At 35.3% G+C, this 26,604-nt stretch overlaps 4 protein-coding genes and 1 pseudogene across 7 annotated transcripts; all 5 read left to right on the top strand.

Moving 5' to 3' along the window:
- The first annotated feature begins 2,865 nt into the window (after nucleotides 1-2,865).
- LOC18600137 (uncharacterized) lies at nucleotides 2,866-5,488 on the top strand. The gene is made up of 4 exons (XM_007030446.3): nucleotides 2,866-3,647; nucleotides 4,105-4,263; nucleotides 4,361-4,926; nucleotides 5,180-5,488. The coding sequence occupies exons 1-4, from the start codon at nucleotides 3,014-3,016 to the stop codon at nucleotides 5,408-5,410; spliced, it is 1,590 nt and encodes a 529-aa protein (XP_007030508.2). The 5' UTR covers nucleotides 2,866-3,013; the 3' UTR covers nucleotides 5,411-5,488.
- Nucleotides 5,489-6,533: 1,045 nt separating this feature from the next.
- LOC18600136 (large ribosomal subunit protein uL1 pseudogene) lies at nucleotides 6,534-7,424 on the top strand (annotated as a pseudogene).
- A 341-nt stretch (nucleotides 7,425-7,765) lies between these two features.
- On the top strand, nucleotides 7,766-11,778 carry LOC18600135 (uncharacterized). 2 transcript variants are annotated; one of them, XM_007030444.3, is made up of 3 exons: nucleotides 7,766-8,184; nucleotides 8,832-8,970; nucleotides 9,211-11,778. In XM_007030444.3, exon 3 carries the CDS (start codon nucleotides 9,324-9,326, stop codon nucleotides 11,541-11,543), a length of 2,220 nt encoding a protein of 739 aa, XP_007030506.3. In that variant the 5' UTR covers nucleotides 7,766-8,184; nucleotides 8,832-8,970; nucleotides 9,211-9,323; the 3' UTR covers nucleotides 11,544-11,778. The 2 variants fall into 2 exon arrangements, with proteins under 2 accessions (XP_007030506.3, XP_007030505.3); XM_007030443.3 differs by lacking the exon at nucleotides 8,832-8,970.
- A 1,142-nt stretch (nucleotides 11,779-12,920) lies between these two features.
- LOC18600134 (myosin-binding protein (Protein of unknown function, DUF593)) lies at nucleotides 12,921-18,491 on the top strand. 2 transcript variants are annotated; one of them, XM_018122175.2, is made up of 4 exons: nucleotides 12,921-13,163; nucleotides 14,533-16,038; nucleotides 16,573-17,648; nucleotides 18,010-18,491. In XM_018122175.2, exons 2-3 carry the CDS (start codon nucleotides 14,637-14,639, stop codon nucleotides 17,595-17,597), a joined length of 2,427 nt encoding a protein of 808 aa, XP_017977664.2. In that variant the 5' UTR covers nucleotides 12,921-13,163; nucleotides 14,533-14,636; the 3' UTR covers nucleotides 17,598-17,648; nucleotides 18,010-18,491. The 2 variants fall into 2 exon arrangements, with proteins under 2 accessions (XP_017977664.2, XP_017977665.2); XM_018122176.2 differs by having other exon boundaries at nucleotides 12,927-13,163; nucleotides 17,917-18,491.
- Nucleotides 18,492-19,477: 986 nt separating this feature from the next.
- LOC18600133 (phosphoribosylaminoimidazole carboxylase, putative / AIR carboxylase) lies at nucleotides 19,478-24,359 on the top strand. Of its 2 annotated transcripts, none has more exons than XM_088807004.1 (16): nucleotides 19,478-19,863; nucleotides 20,122-20,340; nucleotides 20,425-20,536; nucleotides 20,738-20,800; nucleotides 20,919-21,057; nucleotides 21,514-21,569; nucleotides 21,774-21,847; nucleotides 22,004-22,151; nucleotides 22,255-22,428; nucleotides 22,568-22,655; nucleotides 22,764-22,880; nucleotides 23,085-23,182; nucleotides 23,324-23,378; nucleotides 23,473-23,567; nucleotides 23,646-23,752; nucleotides 23,846-24,359. In XM_088807004.1, exons 1-16 carry the CDS (start codon nucleotides 19,604-19,606, stop codon nucleotides 23,937-23,939), a joined length of 1,899 nt encoding a protein of 632 aa, XP_088663130.1. In that variant the 5' UTR covers nucleotides 19,478-19,603; the 3' UTR covers nucleotides 23,940-24,359. The 2 variants fall into 2 exon arrangements, with proteins under 2 accessions (XP_088663130.1, XP_007030499.3); XM_007030437.3 differs by having other exon boundaries at nucleotides 19,479-19,863; nucleotides 23,261-23,378.
- Nucleotides 24,360-26,604: the final 2,245 nt, after the last annotated feature.

Here is a 26,604-nt window from a genome sequence, read left to right as displayed (position 1 = left end):
AGTTCAAATGTTGAAAATGCTATGCGAAATTTGTCCATATATTTGGGATTTGCAGAAACAAAAAGCACAGCAGCTCTTCACGATGCTATTGAAAGTAGGTAAGACAGGCCAGTGAAATGTAGGGGACTATGTTTCTAACCATTAAACTTGTGCATGAGGTTCAGATTTTTGTTAAGAAAGATAACCCACATTAATTATAAAGATTCTGAAAAACTCAGTCCTTTTCCTTTGATAAGGAAAAATCTTCTTGTTGCACAACCAAAAGTCCAGTGCACCAATCTCTCCACTGTTTCCAACTAAGAATCAAAGATCTTGGCTAATATTCCCCTCGGCAACATAAATTCCATCCACTTCAAAACTTCTACCAATCAACCCTTTCCCCTTCAGTCACCTAGCACACTCCCAATATATGCATACCCAAAGCCTGACAGTGTCCAAAAGAATTTCCCTTCATCTACCTAACCTAAATCCATGTCTAGACCAAGATACTCAAATATCTGCCACTTTCCATGTTTGCCAATTTCCATATTTATTTAGCAACGAATGGTTACCAATTATGGGATTTGTTTTTGAAAGATATAATCATCAACTCATTATTAGACTCATTACAAGTTAAAACAGTCTTATAATTGTGAAAAGTTCTTCAAAACTGTCCATTAATGTGCACAATTTCAAAGGAGCCAAATCATTCGAACCCTTGTGAATTTTTATTGTTCTTTTCCATTGGATACACATATATATAGTCAATATTTATGAACTTCGTCAATTTATTAGATGATATGGTTGGAAAAATTATAACTTGCTCCAATGTGTACATGGTCTGCCATTCAAGATTATATGTCACTTCAACCATTTCTTGTCAATTCTGGAGAAAACCACTTTGCAGGACAATTTCCTTTCAATTCAAGGCGACCATGGCAGGGTGTTGTCCTGCTCACTTGGGTTTTACAGATAATATTCAACTCAGAAGCTGCTTGAAAGTCACAATATATATATATATATATATATATATATATATATATATATTTAATTAGAGAAAAGAAGATTCAGTCCTTACTTTTTAAACAGGAAAATTATATACCAATCAATGTGAAAACTACAATATTTTCCCCTGATAGACTTATTAAATCAACATGTTACTCTTGGGGTAGTGCATTTGGTTTCCTGCAACTAGAATTTGTCATTATAAAGAAGGTAAACTTCATTACCAATCTCCAGTGTCCACCTGGTAAATTGATTGCACGCCTGCTTATCTTCCACCATTATGATCGTCTAACATTCCCAAAAGAAAAGTGAGGATTTCCATCTCACTAGCTGACAGCAAGCTAGCCCCAAACCAGGCTTTCAGGACGTGGTGGGGACCCATGATATACAACCCTGCGTCAATTCTCCATGGCGTGCTCTTGGCTGGTTGCCAATGAATTCAGGGTAAACGGGAACCAACATCCAACCCTCTCTGGCAAATTATAACCGCACTTTTTCCATTGCATTTCTCCACTATTTCCAAATGCACCATCAAAAAATTTAAGTGCACCAACCAACAACACCACCATCAATCAGCATCACCACCTCCACCAGGTTCTAATGAGTCCTGATTGCTGAATTGAAATGATGAAGATCAATATTTAATTTTCCCACTGAATGGTTAAGGGAGGAAGGAGACAGACCAGCGGGGCTAGACCCCCTTTGTCAAAAGAAATCATGAGCAAAAGGAAACCCCCAGAAATTAGCGATGGATATATGAAGTACACGGTGGCGAATGGGGGGCACACCACTTCCCCCCATATTCTCTCAATGCTCTGAATTCTTCCGGTAGCTACAAGCATAAAGTGAACAATCGTGCCCCAACAAAGGCGGCCTGCACCTTTTCCTGGTAGTTGGAAAACGGAAGGCGATATAGTGACGTTTATGAGGAAGGGGATGTAGTATCTTAAAAGAATCTAGATGATAGTTCCCGTTATTTGGCATTTTAACACAAGGACCTTGATTTTAGTTATAAAAGTTTCACCTAATGGTCAACATTAATGTGATCTTAGCCTTTTATGAGTTGAAGGTTGGGGGTGGTAGGAATTTGGCCCTTAGTGGGATAATGGAACTAACAGAAATCAACAAAATTCATCATTTACGTTTTTTTTTTTTTTTGTTTTTGAAAATTGATTTTATTACTCCTCAACCCCGGGATGCCATTTCGAGTCTCTCGCCTAGTTGGCCAAAGACTCCCATGGCATTCATCATTTAGCTTAATAGATTATTTTGTTAAATATTTCTATTTCATTATATTTTAGAAAAAAAAAAAGCACATTAATGAAATCAAAAGTATAACAGCAAATTCAAAAAAATTAAATATAATGCTAAAATTTAATATTGAACTTCAATATAATGATAAATTTAGCTTAATATAGAGATGACATTGTTTTTAAGTTGAAATATCAGTTTTTTTTTCTTCTAATATAATATCTCTTTTTAAATTTTTGTCGATATCTCAAATAATGTTCTTTTTTTAGATACCTAATATTTTTATCCTTTTATATTTTAAATTGATTTTTTATGATTTTTTTATATTGTTTGACATTAAAGATCAAGAAATATCAATTGTATTATAAAATATATCAAAATCAAAACAAAATCTTAAAGCCCATCAAAATCAAATTAAGAGGTACAAAATAAAATAGAGGGTGTATTTTGTTTATACAAAATGTCATTTTGAATTGAATAATTTAAAAAATAAAATAAAATTGACACTTTGAGTGGGAGGAATCAAAGAGAGAATACATTAAAACTTGCTTAATATTGGAGCATGTTGGTGAGCAAATTATAAAGAACTTTTGCTAGGATCCTCTCTACACTTAAATAAATAATGTTAGACTCCTTGGTCCTTAGTCCCCAGTGGCTAATCATTATATCCCAACCTAAATTCTATTTCCAATCAATAGAATTCCCACTAGCTAGCAATCCTTGCCCCTTCATTCACCTAGCACTCTTTCTCAATATTAAATAGAGAGACAGAAACAGAATGCAAACAGCAACCCTCCCTAAGCTGATAGAAATGGATTCTAAACTATACAAAGCTGTTATGTCTGGTGATCGAACTTCCTTCAGTGAGTTAATCGAATTGGATCCAAGTATTCTTCTCAAGGTAACAACCCAAGAAGACACGGTTCTTCATGTTGCGGCCAAATTCAATCAGAAAAAAATGGCTGAAGAGATCCTCAAAACGCAGCCATCACTTGTTCATCAAAGGAATTCAAAAGGTAACACTGCACTGCACGTTGCAGCAAGGTTAGGCAGCGAAGAAATGGTAAAATTCTTCATAGATTTTTCGAATATATCATCGGCGAGCCGAGGAGTTGAAGGAGGAGCAGAAGTAGAAGAAAAGCTGCTGCGAAGGATGGTGAATTTGGAGAAAGAAACAGCGCTGCACGAAGCTGTGAAAAACGACCGTTATAGAGTTGTGAACATGCTAATCAAGGAAGACCCGGGATTAACTGGCTTTACAAACGATGCTGGGGAATCCCCACTCTTCCTGGCTGTGGATAGAAAACTTAAGTATATTGCTAAACTAATCTTACAAGTTGATGAATGCTCTTTTGATGGAAGAAACAACATGAACGCTTTGCATGCAGCTGTTGTTCGTTCAAAAAGTGAAGGTATACCTTTTACAAAACTTTCCATCCTTTTATCAAAAGCAAGCTAGCTAGATATATCTATATATCAAATTAACTATACATTCCTTAATTATTCAAGAAATCATGAATTGCTATAACTTATTTTTCTTTATTATTGTGTTTTTTTTTCTTAGTAGCTTCATATTAGATATAGGTACACATGTCACGCATCTCGTATTAGTAAGAGATGAAACAGGTATTGGATTTATAAGTAAAATTCTTTTTCCACATATATTTTTTGATTGAAAATATGGACCTGTGATAGGTAGTATCATGATATCCTTATGAGTGCAATCTTTGGTAGAATGTCATATCAATAAAAAATAGGATGAATCTTAAATTTATAAATAAGAGTCTTCCTTCACTTAATTGCAATGTCTATTGCATTGAAAATGTTATTAGATCATCCTACTTTTGTTACTTGTTTTTTGTTTTGTAGTTCGCAAATTGTTTCCATATTTGGCAATGCTTTTGATGGAACATCCTCCCAAAGCAATAGCCGACCTGAAAGCTTATGCCGATTTAAATTGCTTCAGGAATATCTTCAATATTCCTTATATCTTGATAAATTGGGTCTTGCCTACCCGCATAAGTAAAGGTACGTAAATGCTTCTCTGATCCTTTCCAATTATGTTTACACTAGCATTTGCACATGAAAATAATCCTTTTCGTATCATTGTTTTTCTTGCTTATAGCCTTCATCAAAGCCTTGCTGAAAAAACACCCATCAGCAATCGAGAAATGCGATGACTACGGATGGACTCCCCTTCATTATGCAGCATTCTTAGGCAAATCCAACATTCTCAATCTGTTCTTGACGTATGAGTCCGATGATGAAAACAAAGCAGTCTCAGTTGATTCAGTTGCTAGAATTAGGGACAGAGAAGGCATGACGATCCTCCATGTTGCTGCCAAAGCAGGTAGAGTGAAAGCATTGAAAATACTGGCAAAACTGTGCCCTGATATTTGGGATATGCAAGATAACAAAGGCCGGACAGCTCTTCACTTGGCTGCTGACAATGGCGAGGTTCGAGCAGTCAAGTTCATTCTAATTAAGACAAGAAAGCTTTCGAATGGTCTTGTAAATGAGCAAGATTATGAAGGAAACACCCCTATGCATCTAGCCGCCATCCAAGGATTTCAATCAATATTCGAATTGTTCAAAAGGGATAAAAGGGTCGACAAGGCAATTTGCAACAAGAAAGGTCTTGGGATTCTGGACATGATTCGGTTGCATGAGGATCTTACCATCAATGAAAAGGTTTGAGTCGTCATAAGCTTCAATACTCTGTTTAACGATCGCAAGTCTCTCTTTGTTATTCTTTAAAATAAATTTCAAACTCGAAACCCACATCTTAATATTTAAAATTCAATTTACATTTCATTTTAAAAAAGGGTGAAAAATAAATTAGGTGAACTTGCTTAAATATGACAAAAGAACAATTTGAATTACGAGAGAGTGAATGAGTGAAACTAACATATTGTTTAACTTATTTGAGAAATGAAAATTGCAGTGTTGGATGGGATTGAGTGCTGCAAGGAAAGGTAGCTTATCAAGTTTGGAATGCACCATCCATAGAAAAGAGCAGGACATTTCTGTGTTTACAACAAGAAAGTCAAAACATCCACAAAAACCGTTACACTTTGCATCGGAAGCTCATGGGGAGGGCGAGGAAGAGAATGAGGACGAGGCAGTGGGTGTGGTCGAGGAGATTGAAAACGTGATCGGCAACCTGTTTAAATAAAATACAGAATAATAGAATGTGAAGTTGTCGCAGAGTTATCTTGATAATCCATAGAGATTTGAATCTTGTATGGTAAAATATATGTGTGACTTGCTTCATGTTAAAATATCTTCAATCACTTAGGTTTTGTTCAAGTAGTGAGAGATATGCCAACCACTTAGGTTTTGCTTAAGCAGTGAGAGATATCAGTAACTCATTAGTTTATTATTATTAAGCTACTTGTATGATTTTATGTGTGTGTAAAAATCTTTAAAAGTATCTCTATATATAGCTATCATGTATTATGATCTATACATATATAGAATTTTAGTGAAATCATTATGATTAATTCAAAAAAGTGAAAGAATTTTTTATTTCCCGTAATAAAAGAGTCGAGTGCTTGAATTATATATATATATATGCATGCCATGAGGACTTTCTATTTATTATAAAGTCTTAAGTGAATGGTTTTGGGTGGTAATAAATTATAGGGAGAATGAAAATAAAAGATAAAAAAATAAAGGTTGGATTTCAATAGTAAATTTTAAAAGTATTTGGATAGTTGTAGGGTTCAAGTACCTTACTTCTTAATAAGATTCGAATTAAAATATTCAAATTAATGATTACCCTACTTATTAACATCCCTATTATTACTATCACTTTAATTTTTCAGCTATAAGTACTAACCCACTGAATTTCTCCCAAAGAGTCTGATTGATTGAGCTGAGCTTGGCAAATCTCAAAGGCCAGCTTGGGTTTGACATTAATGCTTAAACACTAGCCCAAGCCCATCTAATTTGACTCCCATTTTTTTCTCTAGGTTTAAGGGAAGACTTTTAGTTTAGCCAAAACAAAAAAAAAAAAAAGAAAGAAAAAAAAAACAGAAAGTAAAGACTTTTTGTTAATCCAATGTAAAAACTAATAATTGATAATTTCTTATTTACTTGCTATAGAGACATACCATAATCCTTAGAACTTAATAATCGCTGATATAAACTCACAAGAATAATCATTAAATTAAATCATAGCACAAAAGTAATCATATGTCATCAATCAATTCCTTCCCCCTCATTATCAGGATAAAAATATAATTTCTAATTATACCCTAAACATTACTATTATACACAAAACAATTTGGAATTTGATTAACATGTATCGTAAAACGCGGCTAGGGTTTTTCTCTTCTCTGGTGAATATTATAGTTTTATTCGCGGAAATATCAGAGATGAGTAAGCTTCAGAGTGATGCCCTTAGAGAAGCTATTTCCACCATTGGGGCTCAGTCCAAGGAAAAAACCCGTAAGTTCACTAAGACCATTGAACTCCAGATTGGGCTGAAAAACTATGATCCCCAAAAGGGCAAGCGTTTCAGTGGATCTGTGAAGCTGCCATACATTCCTCGCCCTAAGATGAAGATCTGCATGCTTGGAGATGCTCAACATGTTGAAGATACAGAGAAGATAGGCTTGGATTATATGGATGTTGAAGCACTGAAGAAGCTAAACAACAACAAGAAGTTGGTCCGAGAAGTATATATCAGGCCTTTCTGTCATCTGAAGCTATCATCAAGCAGACCCCTCGTCCCTTGGGTCCTGGCCTCAACAAAGCAGGGAAATTCCCAACCCTTGTTACTCACCAGGAATCCCTAGAGTCCAAGGTGTGAAGTTCCGACTGAAGAAGGTTCTTTGCATGTGGGAGTTGCTGTTGGGAATGTAGCTCTGGAGGAGAAGCAGATCTTCCATAATGTGCAAATGAGTGTCAATTTCCTTGTCTCATTGTTGAAGAAAAACTGGCAAAATGTGAGGTGCCTGTACCTGAAGAGTACCATGGGTCCTTCAAACAGGATCTTTTGAGAAGATATTTACTTTCTATTAGTGTTTATGTATGGAGTGAAAGTAGTTGTTGGGATTAATAGTCAGTTTATGTTCAAATTTCGTGTTATCTTTTGCTGCTGGAATCCCTAGAGATATTATGAATTTGAGACCTTGGAAGGTTTGTTTTGCATATCAACTGAGTTTTTGCATTAATGTTAAAAATTCCAATCTTTCAACAAAAAATGTATCGTAGAACACTCTTTAAATTTATTGTATTAAATATCTTTTTTTAATTCGATAAAAAATCGTAAAAATTAAGAAATTTATCCAAGTGATATAATATGGAATTTATTTTTGTGGGAAATTTGGATGAGGTGAGTCAAGGTTAAAAGCCAGCCAAAATGAAGCTTTTTAATGTAGTTATTGCCCTTGGATGACATCAAAAACAAAAAAGGGGGGCCAAAACAGTAATTCCAAAAACCCCAAAAAAAAAAAAGAACCACACCATGTCCAACCTAGTTTGACCTAAATACCCTCAACCCCTCTCAAAACAGCCCCAGATCCCAACTCTCTCTTTCCCATACCCTTCAACACTCTCCCTCTTCTGCCCCTGTAATTCCCCAATCTCGCCTTTGCCCTTCCCTCAGCCCCTTTCTCCTTAATTCCCGATTTTCTCCCGGAACAAACCCCCCTCTCCCTTACAAGTTTTTACCCGCCAAAACAAATAAGCTCCCAACTTTTCAAATTTCCTAGTCTCTTCTTTGCAAGCTCCACGCCGATTGGTTTGGTTTGGTTTGCCAGACGAAACCCTAGTTTCTTCATCAATCGTGGGGGGGGTTTACTCGATTGGACGCTTCATTTATTGTCGTTTCCGTCGATACCCACACCGTTCTTTGGCTTCTTGAAGCTTTATTGATTGTGTTTTTGGACGTTTGGGTTTTGGAGCTAGGGTTTCAAGTACGGTTCAACTTTTTTTGTCCAGGTATTTTGACATTCATTTTTGCGGATTTCCTTTTATGGTTTTTGTTTTTTGAATGTTTTCATTTGATGGGTATTCTTTATTTTTGTCAAATTTGGTGATTTTGATGTAGTTAGTTTAGTTTGAACTGTTTTGAAGCTAGTAACTTAAAAGATTTTCAAGCAGGATGCTTAAAGCTTTCTCTTTTCTTTGTTGGTTTCTGTTTTAGATTTTTTTTTTTTTGAAGTGATTTTTATGTTGTTCTGATTGATGGGTATTTCTTATTTTGTGTTAAATTTTCTATTTTATTCAGTTAGCTTAGTTTAGCTTAGTTTCAGAGTGTTAAACTTAATATCTATTATGAGTTTCCAAGTTGTAGCTGCTTAAGAATTTTCTCTTTGCTGGTTTTTCTCCCATTTTTTGGGAAGGGTCTATGAAATGGAAACTTCTACTTGGTTTCTTGGAACTGAGGGAGAAGGAAAGTTGTGTATATTTGGAGGAAGTTGAACTTCTGTTTGGTTAAGAAATACTTGCACTAAGTTTAATTGGTTTGGTTTTAAGAATTCAAGTGGGTGGTAAGTTTATGTGTTTTGTTTTGTTGTTCTTTTCTTTAATATTTGGCTTTTCTTGCTATTCCTTGTGCATATTGTTTACTATATTGGTTTATGTAGCTGGAGTTTTCGAAACTACATGTTTTCTTGGGCGACATGGATGTGTCCTGCCTGGTTTCACTGTTCACCATTCAAGAAGTAAAAAGTTAGCTGCTTAGAGTGGATTGCTCCAGTTCCTTATGTGCATATATTTGTAATGGTTGGTATACTTTATTTTTTTCATCATTGAGATGATAGTGTTGATAAAACAAAAGTTACCTTTTTAATTGTGTTTCTTTTGGTTTACATTTCACAAAAGAAGGCTTGTTGTATGCTTTTGTTTATGTCTTCTCACCTTTTTTTATCACTTGTCAGAGATTAGCCTGTTTGTTATGCTTTCTATGTGTTCATATGGTCATCCCTTTTCTTCTTATAGTAATGGTTGCATTTCATTTGGCAGGTATGTTTTGAAATAGATGGAAAATCTGCCTGCCTGACTATCAGTTTGTAAATTTGAGGGTGTGTTCTGGGGCTGTGTGTTGTGTTGGTAATATACTGTGATTGATTTATTAAATGGCTAACCATGATTTGATACTTGGACAAAGCCACAATTTAGCCTTGGGGCAGAATCAGCCATTGGTGCTAGGCCATAATCATAATTTGGGCCTCACCCAGAACCATGATTTGGAATTAGGACAAGGCCATGAGCGTCATTTAGGCTTGGGACAGGCCCATGATCATGACCTAGGTTTAGGGCATTCTCATGACCATGAATTGGATTTAGGACAGAGCCATGACCAAGAAGGGAATGTTGATCACACTTATGGGCACAGTAATGAGTTAGCTACCGATCGAAAACCTGACCAAAGTGACCATCAGTTGGCTTTATCAGAGAATAATGAATTGGCTGTTTCAGAAAACCAAGAGCTTGATGATAATTTGGAATTGGCTGTGGATGACAACCAGGAGATGGGAATTGACCCTGCCCGAGATTTGCAGCAGTCCCAGATTTTGGTTTGTCTTCCTCATGTCCTTCAGGCTCGTAATGTAAATCCGAATTTTGAAGTTGCAGTTGGGCAAGAGTTTCCGGATGTCAAAAGCTGCCGTAGGGCATTGAGGGATACAGCTATTGCCCTTCACTTTGAAATGCAGACCATAAAATCTGACAAGACTCGTTTCACTGCCAGATGTGCGAGTGAGGGATGTCCCTGGCGTATACATGCTGCAAAGCTCCCTGGTGTTCCAACTTTCACTATCAGAACCATCCATGAGACCCATACATGTGGAGGGATTGCTCATCTTGGCCATCAACAAGCCTCTGTTCAGTGGGTGGCAAACTCTGTGGAGCAACGATTAAGGGAGAACCCTAACTACAAGCCAAAGGAGATACTGGAAGAGATTCACCGGGTTCATGGTATCACCTTATCTTACAAGCAAGCCTGGCGAGGCAAGGAACGCATCATGGCAGCTATGCGTGGATCTTTTGAAGAAGGGTATCGCTTACTCCCTCAGTATTGTGAACAGGTTAAGCGGACAAATCCAGGGAGTATTGCATCTGTCTATGGAAACCCAACAGATAACTGTTTCCAGCGTCTCTTCATATCATTTCAGGCCTCAATTTATGGTTTTCTGAATGCTTGTCGACCACTCCTTGGGCTAGATAGGACATTTTTGAAGAGTAAGTATCTTGGTACTTTGCTTCTTGCTACTGGTTTTGATGGTGATGGTGCTCTGTTTCCTCTGGCATTTGGTGTTGTTGATGAGGAGAATGATGACAACTGGATGTGGTTTCTTTCTGAACTTCATAACCTGCTCGAAATTAATACAGAAAACATGCCAAGGCTTACAATTTTGTCTGACAGACAGAAGGGCATTGTGGATGGTGTTGAAGCAAATTTTCCTACTGCTTTTCATGGATTTTGCATGCGTCACTTGAGTGAAAGCTTTCGAAAGGAGTTCAATAACACCATGCTTGTGAACCTTCTATGGGAAGCTGCTCATGCCCTGACTGTAATTGAATTTGAAGCAAAGATTCTTGAGATTGAAGAGATATCACAAGATGCTGCATATTGGATTCGACGGATCCCACCTCGTTTGTGGGCAACAGCTTATTTTGAAGGCACACGGTTTGGGCATTTAACAGCAAACATAGTTGAATCACTGAATTCTTGGATTTTAGAAGCTTCAGGACTTCCAATAATTCAGATGATGGAATGCATTAGGAGACAGCTTATGACTTGGTTCAATGAACGGCGAGAGACAAGTATGCAGTGGACATCAATACTTGTGCCTTCTGCTGAACGGCGTGTTGCAGAGGCCCTTGAACGTGCACGCACATATCAGGTGCTTCGTGCTAATGAAGCTGAATTTGAAGTTATATCTCATGAAGGGACAAATATTGTTGACATTCGCAATCGCTGTTGTCTTTGTCGTGGCTGGCAGTTGTATGGTTTGCCCTGTGCACATGCTGTGGCGGCACTTCTTTCTTGCAGGCAGAATGTTCATCGATTTACCGAGAGTTGTTTCACTGTAGCCACATATCGGAAGACATATTCTCAAACCATTCATCCAATTCCAGATAAAAGCCTGTGGAAAGAGTTGTCTGAGGGGGATCCAAATGCGAGCAAAGCTGTCGAAATTGTCATCCACCCACCCAAATCTCTTAAGCCACCCGGTCGACCACGAAAGAAGCGAGTTCGAGCAGAAGATCGTGGGCGTGTGAAGCGGGTTGTGCATTGTAGCCGTTGCAATCAGACAGGCCATTTTAGAACAACATGTGCAGCGCCTATTTAAGTTCTGATTTTCTAGAAAGTTGATTCGCTGCTATAAAATTTGGGTATATCCCATCTGTGCAAAAGGTTTCTTGCTTCTTTTTTTAATTTAGTATTTATAAGGCTTTAGATTTGCAAGTAAATGCTTTGTTCGATTTGTGGCATTTATGTGAATTACTCCCCAGTACCAGTTATCCACTTGTTCTATATGAATGTTCGCTTCAATAATAATATATAATTATTGAGGATTGCTCTCATGATTGTAGCTCTGCTTAATCCGATTTGCTTATCTGTATTTTCTCTGCTTGTTGATACTACATTGTCCCAAATGTGTTCTTTTCTGAGCCAAAAAAGATCATACTGTTACTCTGTTTGCAGCTGCCTAGACAAAATGAAAGAAAAGAAGATCCTGATATCATATTTAATACAAAAGGATTTATATGTTCATAATATTATTTTGGGCAGGCCTTCAACTTCTTGAAATGGCTTATATAGAATAACAAACCTCAATTCCAATTTCCATCCATTTTAATTTTTTTTATTCATATTTGATGAACTGACAGTATATGATAATTTTTATATATTGTCCACTTATCAAATAATGTCACTTATTGAAAAATTAGAATCATATTTCTTCTTATGGAAAACTCCTAAAATATATTAATATTGGCTTGGATGTGAATTCCTAACCAAAATTATAAAGCTCAAATATCCCATTAAATGAAGTCAAAATAGAACAACTGGCCAAGTTGGAAAAACCCCATGGGAATGTTTGCTCCTGTCGATGGACCTAGTCAACACGGTTTTGCCATTTTCTTTCTCTTTTTTTTTTTTTTTATTTTAAGGACCTCCATGCCATAGCCAGGAAACATAGCGGTCAATTCTGGTAAAAAAACACCCCAACTATTTTCATATTTCAGTTAGTTTAACGGTCAAATCAGAGCTAACCTCTGAATTTCCCGACAGTCACATGTCTTCGTAACTTACAATTATCCTCATTGGTCGGTTCTCCTGGAAAATTTTCCACCATTGGTCGGTTGCATAATTTCTTCACCGACAAGTCACTCCAATCATTTAGATAATAAAAAAATGGCATCTTTTTTCCAAAAAATAAATATAACCCATTTTCCATTGATCCTCCATTACTATTTCTTTCTTAAGAAAGAAGAGAAATAAAGTTTAAAAAAGGAGGGTTTTTTAATAACAAAAATGAAACTATTTTGGGTTTTTGACAGTGAATTTTCTCTGGAACCTTTGCTTTATTTTTGTCTTTCTTTTACTTTCGGTTTTTAGTATTTTCTAATCAGCAGCCGACTTTTTGGTATTTGTCGGCTGTTCTATCATCTTTTTATTTCCACCTTTTTTTTAATAAAAGTAGAAATTTTCCTTTTATAAAATAATGCAAAAAATACGTGAAAGCAACGTTGCACTCTTTGTTGTTATCTGTCTTTGTTTATTCTTATATAAAAACTACTTTTTTTTTGTTTTCTTTTGTTTCAATCTCTCGTTCTTGAATAACTGTTACATGGGTGTTGTTTTTTGACATGAATTTGAAGATGGGTCACTTTGATTAGACGCTTTTTCCTCTAATTCTCAGTGGTTTTTTCTGGTTGTCTTCCTCTCTAGTTTCTCATATGAACAGGTCAGGTTTCTCTTCTTGCAACTTATCAAAGTTTCTTTTTTTTTCCCTTGGAAATATCATAGTTTGACTTGTATATATAATTCAATTTAGTTTTTGAATGATGCTAATATGATTAAGTTTTATTCAGTTGGTTTTGTAGAAAGTTTGATTTTTTGATGGATTTTGATTAGGCCATGTGTCTGAGTATTGGCTGAAAGTTTATAATTTTGTGTTTGGTTCTGATTTAGGCTTGATGCTGATGGATTTTTTTTTTCTGTTGTCGTTGATAATTTGGTTTTGTGAAGTTCTCTATCTATGGTCCATGTTGATCCTTCAGAAAAATCGAGTTCGTTGTCTTATGCTATAAATTTTGTTGGTAGTTTCTTGTTCAGGCTTTGTTTTTTTTTTTTTTTTTTGTGTTTTTATTAGTTGAAATATTGCATAAGTCCAAAATGATTTTCCTTTTCCTTTTTCTTTTTCAATGATGCTTTATATCTTTCTTTTGTGAATGTATTTGGTTTGTATGGATCTTGTACGACAGCTGAATTTTTATTTTTATCTGGAATTTATCTCATTAGTTTTTGATTTGGATGCATTTTATAGCTTTGTAGATATTGGATTTTCCTTGAGTAAGAAATGATTGTCTTATTTTATAGCTTTAGATGCAGGATGTATGTCTGTTGGGATCTTTTATTTAGTGTGTTAATCCTCTTTGGGAAATACTTTTCTTGTGCTTGAGTGTGTTTTAATACAAGGATTTGGTTCATTACTTTGGTAACTGAGATATATGTTTCACAATTATGGCCATTGATCATTTATTGGAGTACATTATTCGAACTTAGTTAATTGTTCTGTTATCCACTTTCTCTTGCATTCATAGATCTTCTATAAGAAATGGTATCTCGACTTGTTAAGAAAAACATCGAGATAGTCATGCATGTTGTTGCTGGTGAAGAATTTTATATCAGACTTTATCTATCAGAGATACATTTCACTGGCATATCCTTTAGCATCTGAGTTGCAATTATCTTATTTTACTTAAGCTGAAAGTTTTGCTTGGTAGCAGTTGATGTTGTGTCTATGTTTGGATTCTATAGGTATTCGTTAATTACGAAAACTTGTGCCTCTGTTGGTTGTTACCCTGGAAAAAGTTATTTTGAACTGTTCTGTAATTAGTTGCTTTGGACTAATTTAGTGTTCATGGAAATTGCTCTTTTATAAGTAATGGCTGCATTTATTAGTTTTCTTCATTGCTGCTAAATTTTGGTTGCTTGGGCAGGTGTTTCTTTTTCTTCTTTATGTTAGGAAGACAGGGTTTTAGAACTTCATTTTTAGCCCTAAACTCTCCTTTTACTTAGCTCTGAGGATCTTCTTTTATTGATGGTTGCAGTATTGAAACTTGCCTTGGATTACTGTTACATTGTGGGAGGATTGGAATTTGCTTTATTTCAAGCAATCGGTATTTTGTTCCAAAATTACGTAATCTTCTGGGGCATGGCTAGTGGGGGGATTTCATCTGTTAACTCACAGAAAATTTCCCATCGGTTTACTAGAGCTTTATCATCAGCCTTTCTTGAATGGCTGCTGATTTTTATGCTTTTTATTGATGCTATTGTCTCATACTTGATCACAAAATTTGCTCATAAATGCAAATTGCAAACACCATGCTTGCTATGCTCAAGGCTTGATCATGTTTTAGGCAAAGAAAAACAAAAATTTTATTGGGATTTGGTGTGTGGTGATCATAAGTTGGAGATATCATCCTTAGTTTACTGTCATTCTCACAACAAGCTTGTTGATGTTCATGGAATGTGTGAAAGTTGCCTTTTCTCATTTGCTACAATAAATAAGTCTAATGCTGAAACCTATAGATTATTGGTGGGTAAATTGGGGGAAGATTCTGACTGTGGTCTTGTGGAGGATCCATCACTTGAGGATCATAAACATGGACATTCAACTATGAGGCACTGTTCTTGTTGCAATGAGCCATGGATGCCCAAAGGGTATGTCAAAACATTGATACAGACACAATCGACTGTGTCTCAGGCTGCTGAATTTGATTTACCTTTACCAGTTGCTGTAGAACATGGGAAAGATGAGCAGAACAGAAGTGACAATGCACTGATTTCAGATAGAGCTACACAACAGAGAAAAAGTAGGGCTGATCCTTTATCTCATGTAGCATATTCGGAGCTTAAGATTACTTCTGATTCTGAATCTGAATTGTCTAGTGATGCTGGTGATGAGGAAGATGCTCTAATTCTTGAAACTGATCATGTAAAAAGTGATATTGCTGACCAACATGTGCAGCCAGAGTCTTGTACTATTACTGTGTCAGAAGATTTTGCTTCCGAAAAATTGATAGATCCTGTTTCTGAAACTAAGCCTTCAATTTTCATCTCACAGTCACAACAAGATATCATCGAGCCTCATGGCATTAAATCTGTGGAATCTACTGATTCAAGTGGCCGTGACTTGGAGGAACTTAATTGGAAGCAAGCCAGTAGCAAAACTAAACCCTCTGCATTTGCTGAGCTTATTTCTCTTGATGATGTCCCTTTATCACCAAATGGTGGGGAAGCTTATATTGATGTGTCAACAAAAATGAATCTTAATTCCCTTGATAAGGTTCCTCCATCATCAGATGCCGGTGAAATTCCTATTCAAGGGTTAGAAGACGGTAAGCTTATTTCCCTCGATCATGTGTCTTCATTATCATTTGGCAATGAAACCCCTGTTGAAGTGTCAAAGGAGAGCAAGCCTATTTCCATTGATGATGTTTCTCCATCAAATGTTGTCGCACCTTCTGTTGAAGGATTAAAAGAGAGCAGTGGGGAAGTTGATGTTTCTCCATCAAATGTTGTTGCGCCTTCTGTTGAAGAATCAAAAGAGAGCAGTAAGTTGAACTTCCTCACATTTTGCTTGCTCTTTCTTTGTGGTTCAGTTTTACATATGAAGAGAAAACCAGAAACTGTCCAATATTTTTATTTTAACAATTTGAAAAGTGATTGTATCACTATAATCTCATAGCTTGTAGATACTATGAGTCTATTAGGCCTCCTTCAACACATTCTCCTTGATTTTTGGTATGAAAAAAACTCATATATGACCTAATACTTTGAGGTGCAATCAATAAATGCTCTAAGGTCCAAGATGTGTCAGATGCATTTCCAAAATTAAGGACATAATTTCCAAATTGTGAACATGCTTTTAAGAGATTTTAGTTAAAACAAAAGGGAAGTCCCTGAGAAGTTTTGGAATTATAAATTCTCAAATATCCATTAAATTGGCTACTTTAATTTGTAGAAATACCCATCCTACTTGTATTTCATTGTTTCATTTCTATCAGCTGCTGTGACACCCCATATAACTTACATGATATGGTTAATCTCTGTGGCATATTTTATTCATCTAATATTTCTGTCACTAGGTGTTATGAGAACTCTTGAAGTTGAGAAGAAATCTGTGACAGAGTGTGAGGAAATCTGCAAGTCTAGAGAACAGCCATTTCCAGTACCTGAATCACCAGTAGAAACAAACCATGTTGCAAGCGACACTAGCGTCCAAGTACCCAATTCATTGGATCTAAGCGATGCTTATAAGCTAGCAGTAGGTAGTAGAGGGAGACAATTGTCTGGCAAATTTGAACAATGGATTGGAAAAGATTCTTCTAGACTTAGTGAGGATCTGAAGGTCTTATTGTCACAGTTATCTGCCACTCGAGGGATTGAGCAATCAATAAATGATGTAAGTCCTAGGATCTCAGTAAGTCCTAGGATATCTATAAATAGTGATGAATTAAAGGCTTCAGATTCTTCTACACTTAATGGAATGCAAATACTTCAAAAGAGGATCTCACTAGAGAGAAATGAGTCTGGTTTGTCTATAGATGGTAGCATTGTTAGTGAAATCGAAGGTGAAAGTCTGGTTGATCGGCTGAAACGGCAGGTTGAGCATGACAGGAAATTATTGAATGCTTTGTATAAGGAATTGGAAGAAGAAAGAAATGCCTCTACAATTGCTGTGAATCAAGCAATGGCCATGATTACTCGACTGCAGGAGGAGAAGGCAACACTCCACATGGAAGCCTTGCAGAGCCTGAGAATGATGGAAGAACAAGCTGAGTATGATATGGAAGCACTTCAAAAAACAAATGACCTCCTTGCAGAGAAGGACAAAGAGATTCAAGATATAGAAGCAGAGCTTGAATTTTACAGGATGAAGTTCCCCAATGAATCAATGCTGGAGGACATAGTGAAGTCGGGCTATGATTTGAAAGCAAGACAGGTCACAGTGGATCATTCAGAAGCTAACGGAATTGAAGAAATGGTAGGCGTGCCTACAGAGCCAGTTATCGAAAAACCTAATGTCTGCTGCGCAGTTGAAGAAACAGATCTGTCATTCAGAGACACAAACAAGGGCACCATGAAGAATCCATTGTCAGGAGATGAATGAGGGTCACATGAAGAATTCATTGCTTGAGGCATTTTGTACAAACACTACAGCGTGAGTACTTTCAATTTTCATTTTTGTAGTATGTTTTTCATTTCCTTAATTTTGAAATTTTGCTGATAGAGAGATACATTTGAAAGCAGAAATATTTGCAAATAATCTATTGTGATATGTTTATGTCATGACTGTCTGGACTCTGGAAGTAGCTAGGTTGATCTTAGTAGCAATTTATAAAAGATATTAGTAAAGAATTGTATTAGTTCATAAACTCGGGTAAATGAGGAAGTACTCTTATTTTCCTTCCAAAATGTTTGCTTTACAGGTGAAAATGCAGTGCCTGAAAGATGTGATTATTACATGCTTAGTAGCAAGCTCAATCAGCAGCTCTTGCTCACTTATATTGTTACTCTAACAGATGCCCGCAAGAGATGACGCGCTGATGCTCCAAGAAGAAGCTTGAGTATACAAACCTTGAATAACCTGGTGATGAAGACTGGCCATCAATTGTACAGTATTGCAGAGTTTGTTTTCTCCTTCGGCAGAACCTAATATAGGACATGATTTTTACAGTGTGCTTTCCTTTATTTTGCCCCCACTTTTTTTTGCCAGGGGTTCTATAGGTATCTACAGGCTTTTGCATACCATCAAAAACATTGAGTTGGTGAGAGTTTTTTCCCCATTTTTTCTTTTTCCTCTCTTGAATTTTTTCAGTTTGAAGGTATAAGTAGTGGTTGAGTGATTGCATTTGTACAAGGTGTGCTGTTGAGTGTAAAGCTAAATGTTGTATGTATATTAGAACAGATAGCAGTTCCTGCTAGTGAATTCTGTCTGCTTCCCAAGTTTGCCATTGATTGATTGCTTGAATACACAGAATTTGGTCCCCATTCTATACCTCAATGTGAATGTTCTTTTGGTATTTTTTCTTTTTCTTTTTCTTTTTGGATTATTATCCTATACACAGATAGTATATATTTAAAAAAATTATGAATTAATATGAAATAAAATTAATTTATTTATTACTTTATTGTTTTGTGAGATCAATGTCATAAGAAGAAAATTGTAATATTTTTTCAATGAAATTTAAGATTAATGAGATAAAATCCATCTCAAAGAGGAAAAGAGATCGATGAAAAATATATTACATCTGGATGGAAGATATTTTGCGAAGATTAAATTTTTTTTTTTTTGTTAATGTATTTCGAATAAATGAAAAAAGTTGAAAAACTTCTTTAAAAATAAATGAAATAAAAATTTAATGAAAATATGATTAAAAATAAAATATTTATATATGATATATTCTTAATATAAAATATTGATAATATTATTAATCATGAAAGGTAACTTTACATGTGTAAAAATAAAAATTTGATTTAAAATTATCAAAATTTATTTTTGAAAAATTTTTAACATTAAAATTTATTTATTAATAAGATAATAATATTTAATTGACGAGTAATATTTCATCAAATATAAATTTAAAAATAAAGTCTTTTAAAGATAGTATTAGGTTGAAATTGAAATTTACGCGGAGTGTCTAGATTTATATTTTATTAAATTTAGTTTTTATTAATTTTAATTGATTTAAGATTTATTTTTTTTATTTTATTTAAATTAAGATTTTTTTATTTTTATTTTATAAAATACTTATTTTATTTAAATTTTTTATTAATTATTTTAATTATATTAGTTAATTAAAAGTAAAATTTTATTAAGATATGGGATTATAATACTATAAATAAATCTTTAAGCTTAGTTATTATTAATATTTAAATTGAATTGAGAGTTAATAAATAATATTTTTTAAAATAAAAATATTTATTTTTCTAATCACTTTTGAAGAGTAAAAGGTCTAGTATCTTTTAACCTGACCAACTAAAGGAGGATTTTAATTATTTTTCACCGCCAAGATTGGTGACAAGGCTCGCCGGAGCCAAAACTCATTCTTTCTCTCTCTTCAATTTTCCATCCCTTCAATTGTCCAGAGAAAGTGCCAGAAAAAAGTTAAAGAGATGCTTCAAAAGAGCTCCAACGCAGTGTTTTCGAGCTCCTCTGAATCCTCCTCATTCTTTGCTTTCAGACCATCTCACTCTCTTTTACCGCCGCCTACACCTCTCTCACTCCGCTTTTTCTCCATGGCCGCCGACGATGACCACCCCCACCACCGCAAGCTTCACCTCCGCCACTCTTCTACTTCTTCTTTCAAGCTCCTCAATCCCGTCCTCGCTTGCGGCGCCTCACCTGACTCTCACCAGACCAGCTCCTCTCTCAGGTCTTTTTCTTTTTTGCAATCTATGATTTAATATCACACCTTTTTTCTTATCTTTCTTTGTTTCACTGTAAAATAGAAGGAACTTAGGTTGACAGAAAGTTTAATTGATATTCGTGTACCAAAAATGAATCCTTTTCGGTGAAGTTTCAAGTTGCTGTATTATTTATGTCCAAATGGTGTTCTTATTTTTTAACTTATAAAGGACTAAATTCGACTTCTTTGGCCAAGAGCTTGTTACTATTTTTTTTTTTTATGTAGGAATGATGATGGCTCCCCAGTTCATGGACTATCCGAAACGATTGTTGGCGTGTTAGGAGGAGGCCAATTGGGTCGTATGCTATGCCAAGCAGCTTCAAAAATGGCCATTAAAGTCATGGTTTTGGACCCTTCAGAGAATTGCCCAGCTAGTGCCCTCGCTTATGATCATATGGTTGGGAGCTTCGATGACAGCGCTACTGTTCAAGAATTTGCAAAAAGGTCCAAATTTGATACTGAACTTTTGTTGTCTTTGTTTGTTGATAATGAATTATTTACATTCGTAATCTGTTTCTTGGTAGTTAGATGTGGAGTTTTGACGGTTGAAATTGAGCATGTGGATGTTGCCACTCTAGAGAGGCTTGAGCAACAAGGAGTGGATTGCGAACCTAGAGCTTCTACCATTCGAATTATCCAAGTAATATCCTAAATAGGCTTGTTTATTTGGAATTGTTTTCTCATGAAGCTTTAAAAATGTCTATAATAAATTGCATCATTTTCATCTTCTTTTGACACTTGAATGGATGTTAAGTTATTCTTATTGTTTGTTCTATATAGCACATATTTATACCTTACATGATGAATTTATCAAGCTGGAAGCATTCTTTCTATCTTACAGGATAAATATCTCCAGAAAGTTCATTTTTCTCAGCATGCCATTCCACTTCCTGAGTTTATGGAGGTAGTCTACTTTTTTTAAGGATTTTAAGGCTAGCTATTTAGTTTACATTATTGTTTTGAAAGTCCAAACTTGTTTAAAATTATTTGGATTTATTGGTTTCTATGTATGGATAAAACAGATTGATGATCTTGAAGGAGCCAAGAGAGCAGGTGACCTATTTGGCTATCCTCTTATGATAAAGAGCAAGAGGTTAGCTTATGATGGGCGTGGAAATGCTGTTGCGAAGAGTGAAGAGGAGCTTCCTTCTGCCGTATCTGGTAAGGGAGTTGGTATTAAAAAGGATATTATTATAGCTTTTTAGCCCTTCCTTATATTCATAGTGGCTTCCTTTTCTTTTTTTTGAAATCATAAGGTTTCTCTAAATATGTGTAAAAGATGTTGGCTGTGGCTGCTTAGTTTCCCTGACCATTCCAAACCTCTTTCACCTAATCTCAGCTGCAATATATATATATATATTTGACTGTATCAATCTTTAAAAGAAGTGTCCTTTTAGTTTGATGTAGATGATCATGTGGTGGTGATCACTTTCAGACTGGAGAAGTTGTCATGTTTTCTTTTCTTCTGTTTAAAAATATCTAATTTAACCTAAATCCAGTTCCTTGTTCTTCTTTCTGTGTTTGAAATTTAATTACTTGAAGTCCATTTTGTAACTTGGAGCGTAAATGCTTACTTTCATTGTTTCATTTTGAAGATTTTTTTCATTTTTACTGCAGCTCTTGGTGGATTTGGTCGTGGTTTGTATGTTGAGAAATGGGCTCCTTTTGTAAAGGTAGATGTCTAGAATATACTATTGATTTTTTTATAATATATTTTACTTCATGATCTTTCCATTTATTTATTTTTGTCAGCTTCATGCCTTTGTTTGCACTGTGACAGTGTTATATATTCCAAACTGCCTGATTATGATACATATAGATGATTATTATTGATTTTAAATAGATATGTTTCTGAATTAACCTGATAATTATTTTAGGAGTTGGCAGTTATTGTAGCTAGAGGAAGAGACAACTCTATCTTGTGCTATCCAGTTGTTGAAACTATTCACAAGTAAGACATTCAGTTCTTAGTTGTCAGTAGTCATAGGCCTTTCTTTTTCTCTTCATCTGAATTCCATTTATGATAAATTTGCTATGTAAATGTTATTAACATACGAGTAGCTCCACAAGTCCTTAAATGTGATTGGGGATTTTTGGGTTCTTATAGGGAAAACATATGTCACATCGTTAAGGCACGTGCTGATGTGCCATGGAAGATCAGGAAACTTGCAAATGATGTTGCATATAAAGCTATTAGTTCATTAGAAGGTGCTGGTGTCTTTGCAGTGGAGTTGTTTTTGACGAAGGATGGCCAGGTGCGGATCTGCTATCTTCATTAACTTTTTCTTATTCCACTTGTAGATGGCCAACTATTCAGCAATTTCTGCCTTTGACTGACCTATTCTTTATTTCAACTAGATTCTTCTAAATGAAGTAGCTCCCAGACCTCATAATAGTGGTCATCACACAATTGAGTCCTGCTATACATCACAATTTGAACAACATTTACGGGCTGTTGTTGGTCTTCCTCTTGGTGATCCATCCATGAAAACCCCAGCTGCTATCATGTACAATCTTCTGGGTGAGGATGAGGTGATTTCCTTTCTTGTGATAAATTTAAAGAACTTTATACATGAGTGTGATTCATCAAGTTTTGCTGTTTTCCTTGTGCTTGTGGGTAGTGGAATAGTTAATTAAATTCTTTGTTATATGAAAAATTTTATGTTTTCAGGGGGAACCTGGTTTCAAAATGGCTCATCAACTGATAGCAAGGGCACTGGAGATTCCAGGGGCTACTGTTCATTGGTATGATAAGCCAGGTTAGTTCTGCTTCAAGTTTTTCAGGGTCATTCTTCCCTCTGTCTCTGTCTGTCTCTCTCTCATATACATATTGTCATATTAATTGGCTGTCATGATGATTTTGCCAGAAATGCGAAAGCAAAGAAAGATGGGTCATATAACTCTTGTTGGCCCTTCTATGGGTGTTGTGGAAGCACGACTGAATTCAATGCTGAAGGAAGAAGTGTCTGAAAATCAGAATGAAGGTGAGTTGGCCTAGAGCTGATGGTTGCCCTTTGTTGTTAGTTTTCTGTTTTTGTTATTGTTATGGAATGCAAATCTAATGGAAGGTCCAGTCAGTAAGTATCCACAAGACATAATTGAAACTGAAATGCATGGAGATTTCAAAATGTTGTAGGTTGGTTTTATTGACATATACTACACGTTGCTCTCTTTTTTGCTAAATGCAGTTTCACCACGTGTTGGGATTATAATGGGATCTGATTCAGATCTTCCAGTTATGAAGGATGCTGCAAGAATCTTAGATATGTTTGGTGTGTCTTGTGAGGTAGCCTTTTTATAGCTTAGAATTCTCATTTTAAATGCTGTATTTCCACTTTGATTTCATTTGATTAATTATTTGCAGGTTAGAATAGTCTCAGCGCACCGAACCCCTGAACTGATGTTTTCTTATGCCTCCTCTGCTCAGGAGCGAGGAATTCAGGTTATCATTGCTGGCGCTGGTGGTGCAGCTCACTTACCAGGCTAGTTATATATAAAAACTATGGTTTAATATCATTCTCCAATATGCATCAGTGGTCTCAATGACCTAAATAAGGTCTGTTATCTGCATTATAGGTATGGTAGCTGCACTCACACCGTTACCTGTTATTGGTGTCCCAGTCCGGGCTTCTACATTGGATGGAATAGATTCACTCCTGTCAATAGTGCAGGTACTCTCAATTCTCAAACTTGTCCTTGGCATTACATTTTCTGAATGCTGGATGTTTATTTATCTTTTAATGATGCAGATGCCAAGGGGTGTCCCAGTTGCGACAGTTGCAGTAAACAATGCTACTAATGCAGGATTGCTGGCAGTACGGATGTTGGGAGTTGGTGATGCTGATTTATTGGCAAGGTAGGGTCCTCAATGTGCTGAGGCTTGAAACATAGTGAATTCTAATTTTGCCATGTTTACACGGATTTATTGATGTGCCACACTTGTTGGCAGAATGAGTCAGTATCAAGAAGACACAAGGGACGATGTCTTGACAAAAGCCCAAAGGCTACAAAACAATGGTTGGGAAGCTTATTTAAATCACTGAGTAACGACTCACTCCTATTTTTGCCATTCCTTTCTAAAATTCACCACAAGCTGAGAAGAACACATGTTCACCTCAAATACCAAATACCAACCCTGTCATGATTTCGGCATCTAGATTTGGATTGAGACACCACGGCTACAATCTGATCAAACTTGAGTGCTAATGAATAGTAGCGGCATTGTATCATTTGGAAATAACAAAAAGTAAAAAGAAAGGGGAGAACTGATGAGAAAAACAGGTGAAGGGGACCAAGAACAAACCTTGTACCCTTGTGTTGTTCTAAGATCATTCTTTTTTTTTTTCCCTTTTTTTGTCAGTTAATCAATTGAATCCATCTGTTTAATTCAGTGACTTGTTATGGAGACTAATCTATCTTTTGCGTGCTCAAGAGAGTAATACAAACAGTTGATCTTCTCCCAACACTTGTTATTATCTCAAAAGTAGGTTATATGTTTTATTGTGCAATGTATGTATGTAAGAGCATGCATGTGTTCATTTCATTTATCATTTTCATTAATTCTAGATTTCACATTTACATGCATGTATGTATGTGTATGCATGCATCATATTCCTAATCTAAATACTAGTAGAAACTAGTTCTATTTAATAAAATATCTGACTCCATTAGTACTATATTTATAGCATTAAAATTCCTATATCCATTGAAAACAAATACAAATTAACAAAACCTTACAAAAAAAACAAAAATTTTATATTTCCATTTGGTGTCCCGTTTGGGTTTTTATTTTATAATTTTGTCACATATTTAGTAAATATTTCATGGTTTAAAATTTAATGCTTAAAAGTTAAGGTTTTTAATTAATAGTATAAGATTGAATATATTACGTAAAATTATGAAAAAAAAAACATTAAGGTAGCGTTTGGTAATTTAATTTGTTTTGTTTTTTTTTTTTTTGAGTAAAAACAAAAAACATTATTTCTATTTTTCTTTAAAAAACAGAAATATGATAATATTTTTGTTACAAGAAACTTTTAAAAATAAAAACATAAAAACATGTTTGGTAATATCATATATTTGTTTTTGTTATATACTAAAAAAAACATAAAGTCATATAAATCCTCTAATTTGCGAAATATCATTCTTATATTTAAATGATTAGACCCAATAGAGAAACATGAACATAATTATCATAACTCACAAAGAAAATGACATGAAAAAAAAAGAAATATTGTTTTATTTAAGCGCGCAGAGTCTCTAAAAACAATAAATCAAATCCAAAAGATAAAATAAAATAAAATAAAAACACAAAAAAAAGAAACTCCCTGGAGGTGGATTTGATCTAAAGAAACTCACCTAAGATGGAAAAGCAAAAATCAAAAAGGATTTAGGATATCGTCATTGGAAGAGAGAAACAAAGAAAAAAAAAGAGAGGCAGTTTGGTGTTGATCTAATTAGTGATGAACAGTTCAGTATATTTTTTTAATTTTGAAAATAAAAACAAAAAATATAAAACGCCCTTTTTGCATTTATGTTTTTTTCACCAATTTCAAGATTATTTTCAAAAAACAAACAGAATTACCAAACATATTTTTTTTATTAGTGTTTTCATAATTCTACAAACGAAAAAAACAACAAACACTTAGGTTACGTACCAAATGGAGCCTACGTGAAGCAGAAGAATTGCATTTGAACTTCCTCCGACAAAGTCAAATTACTTCCTGGGATTCATATGAAGGAAAAGTTGCACCAACTAAATGGTGTCAAACCTGAATTGTAATAAAATCAAGACTTTGAACCCTCAACCTGAGAGGGTTTTCTTATCAAATCAAGCAACGTACCTTGAAGGCAACACAAATATGAGTAACAAAATCACATGACATTAGGACTACTTCAAACTTTGATTCACAGACTTAAATAAAAGTACACAGATACATATATCGACTTTTGTTTTTGTTTTGGCGTTCAAGGACCGTGTATTAGATTTAGACCTCCTCTTCGTCATATTCAAACCTCCTCGGTCTTCCACCGCGGCTTTCGTTTCAAGAGTCAACACTAATTTCACCCAAGCCTTTTACCTATATATATATAACTCTACCAACTCACAGATTTTCATATCAAAAACCATTCGTCAAACTCTTCGAACCATCCCCATAATGGCTTCCTGTCGTAAAGTTGTGAAGTTTACTGTTACGTTCATTGCAGCTGTTGTTTTGCTATTCGGCTTTGATCAACATGTTTTGGCCACCAGGCCTCTAGATGAAGTCCCATTCGAGGAAGGTCTAATAGTTCAATCGCTTCAAAGGGGTCCGGTGCCACCCTCAGGTGGAAATCCATGCACTAACATACCCGGACGCAGCCGCGGCCGCTGCACGTTGTCCGAAATGAACGTGGCTGGCGGCGGCGGAGGCATGGTTGCTCATCCACCACCGGCGTTTTCCTGACTTGGTCTTGGACTTTGGTGCAGCATCCGCTGGTAGTAACGAGACTGATCAAAAATAAATAGTTTGTATACACTTTTTTTGTTTCTTGCTGGGGTGCAACCATTCAAAGGCAGAAGAAGAAGTCTACTGGTTCTGAAACCCATCAAACCGATGTTAAAACAACACATGAATTGTAATTGTTTTATTCTTTCTTTCTTTTTTTTTTTTTCTTTTCATTATCCCATTTTATTGTTTTTATTTTGATGAATTTTATAAATTTTAC

Source organism: Theobroma cacao, chromosome 5 (genome assembly GCF_053813885.1).
Source record: "Theobroma cacao isolate CCN51 chromosome 5, ASM5381388v1, whole genome shotgun sequence".
Lineage (NCBI taxonomy): Eukaryota > Viridiplantae > Streptophyta > Magnoliopsida > Malvales > Malvaceae > Theobroma > Theobroma cacao.
This window is presented reverse-complemented; position numbering and strand designations above follow the sequence as displayed.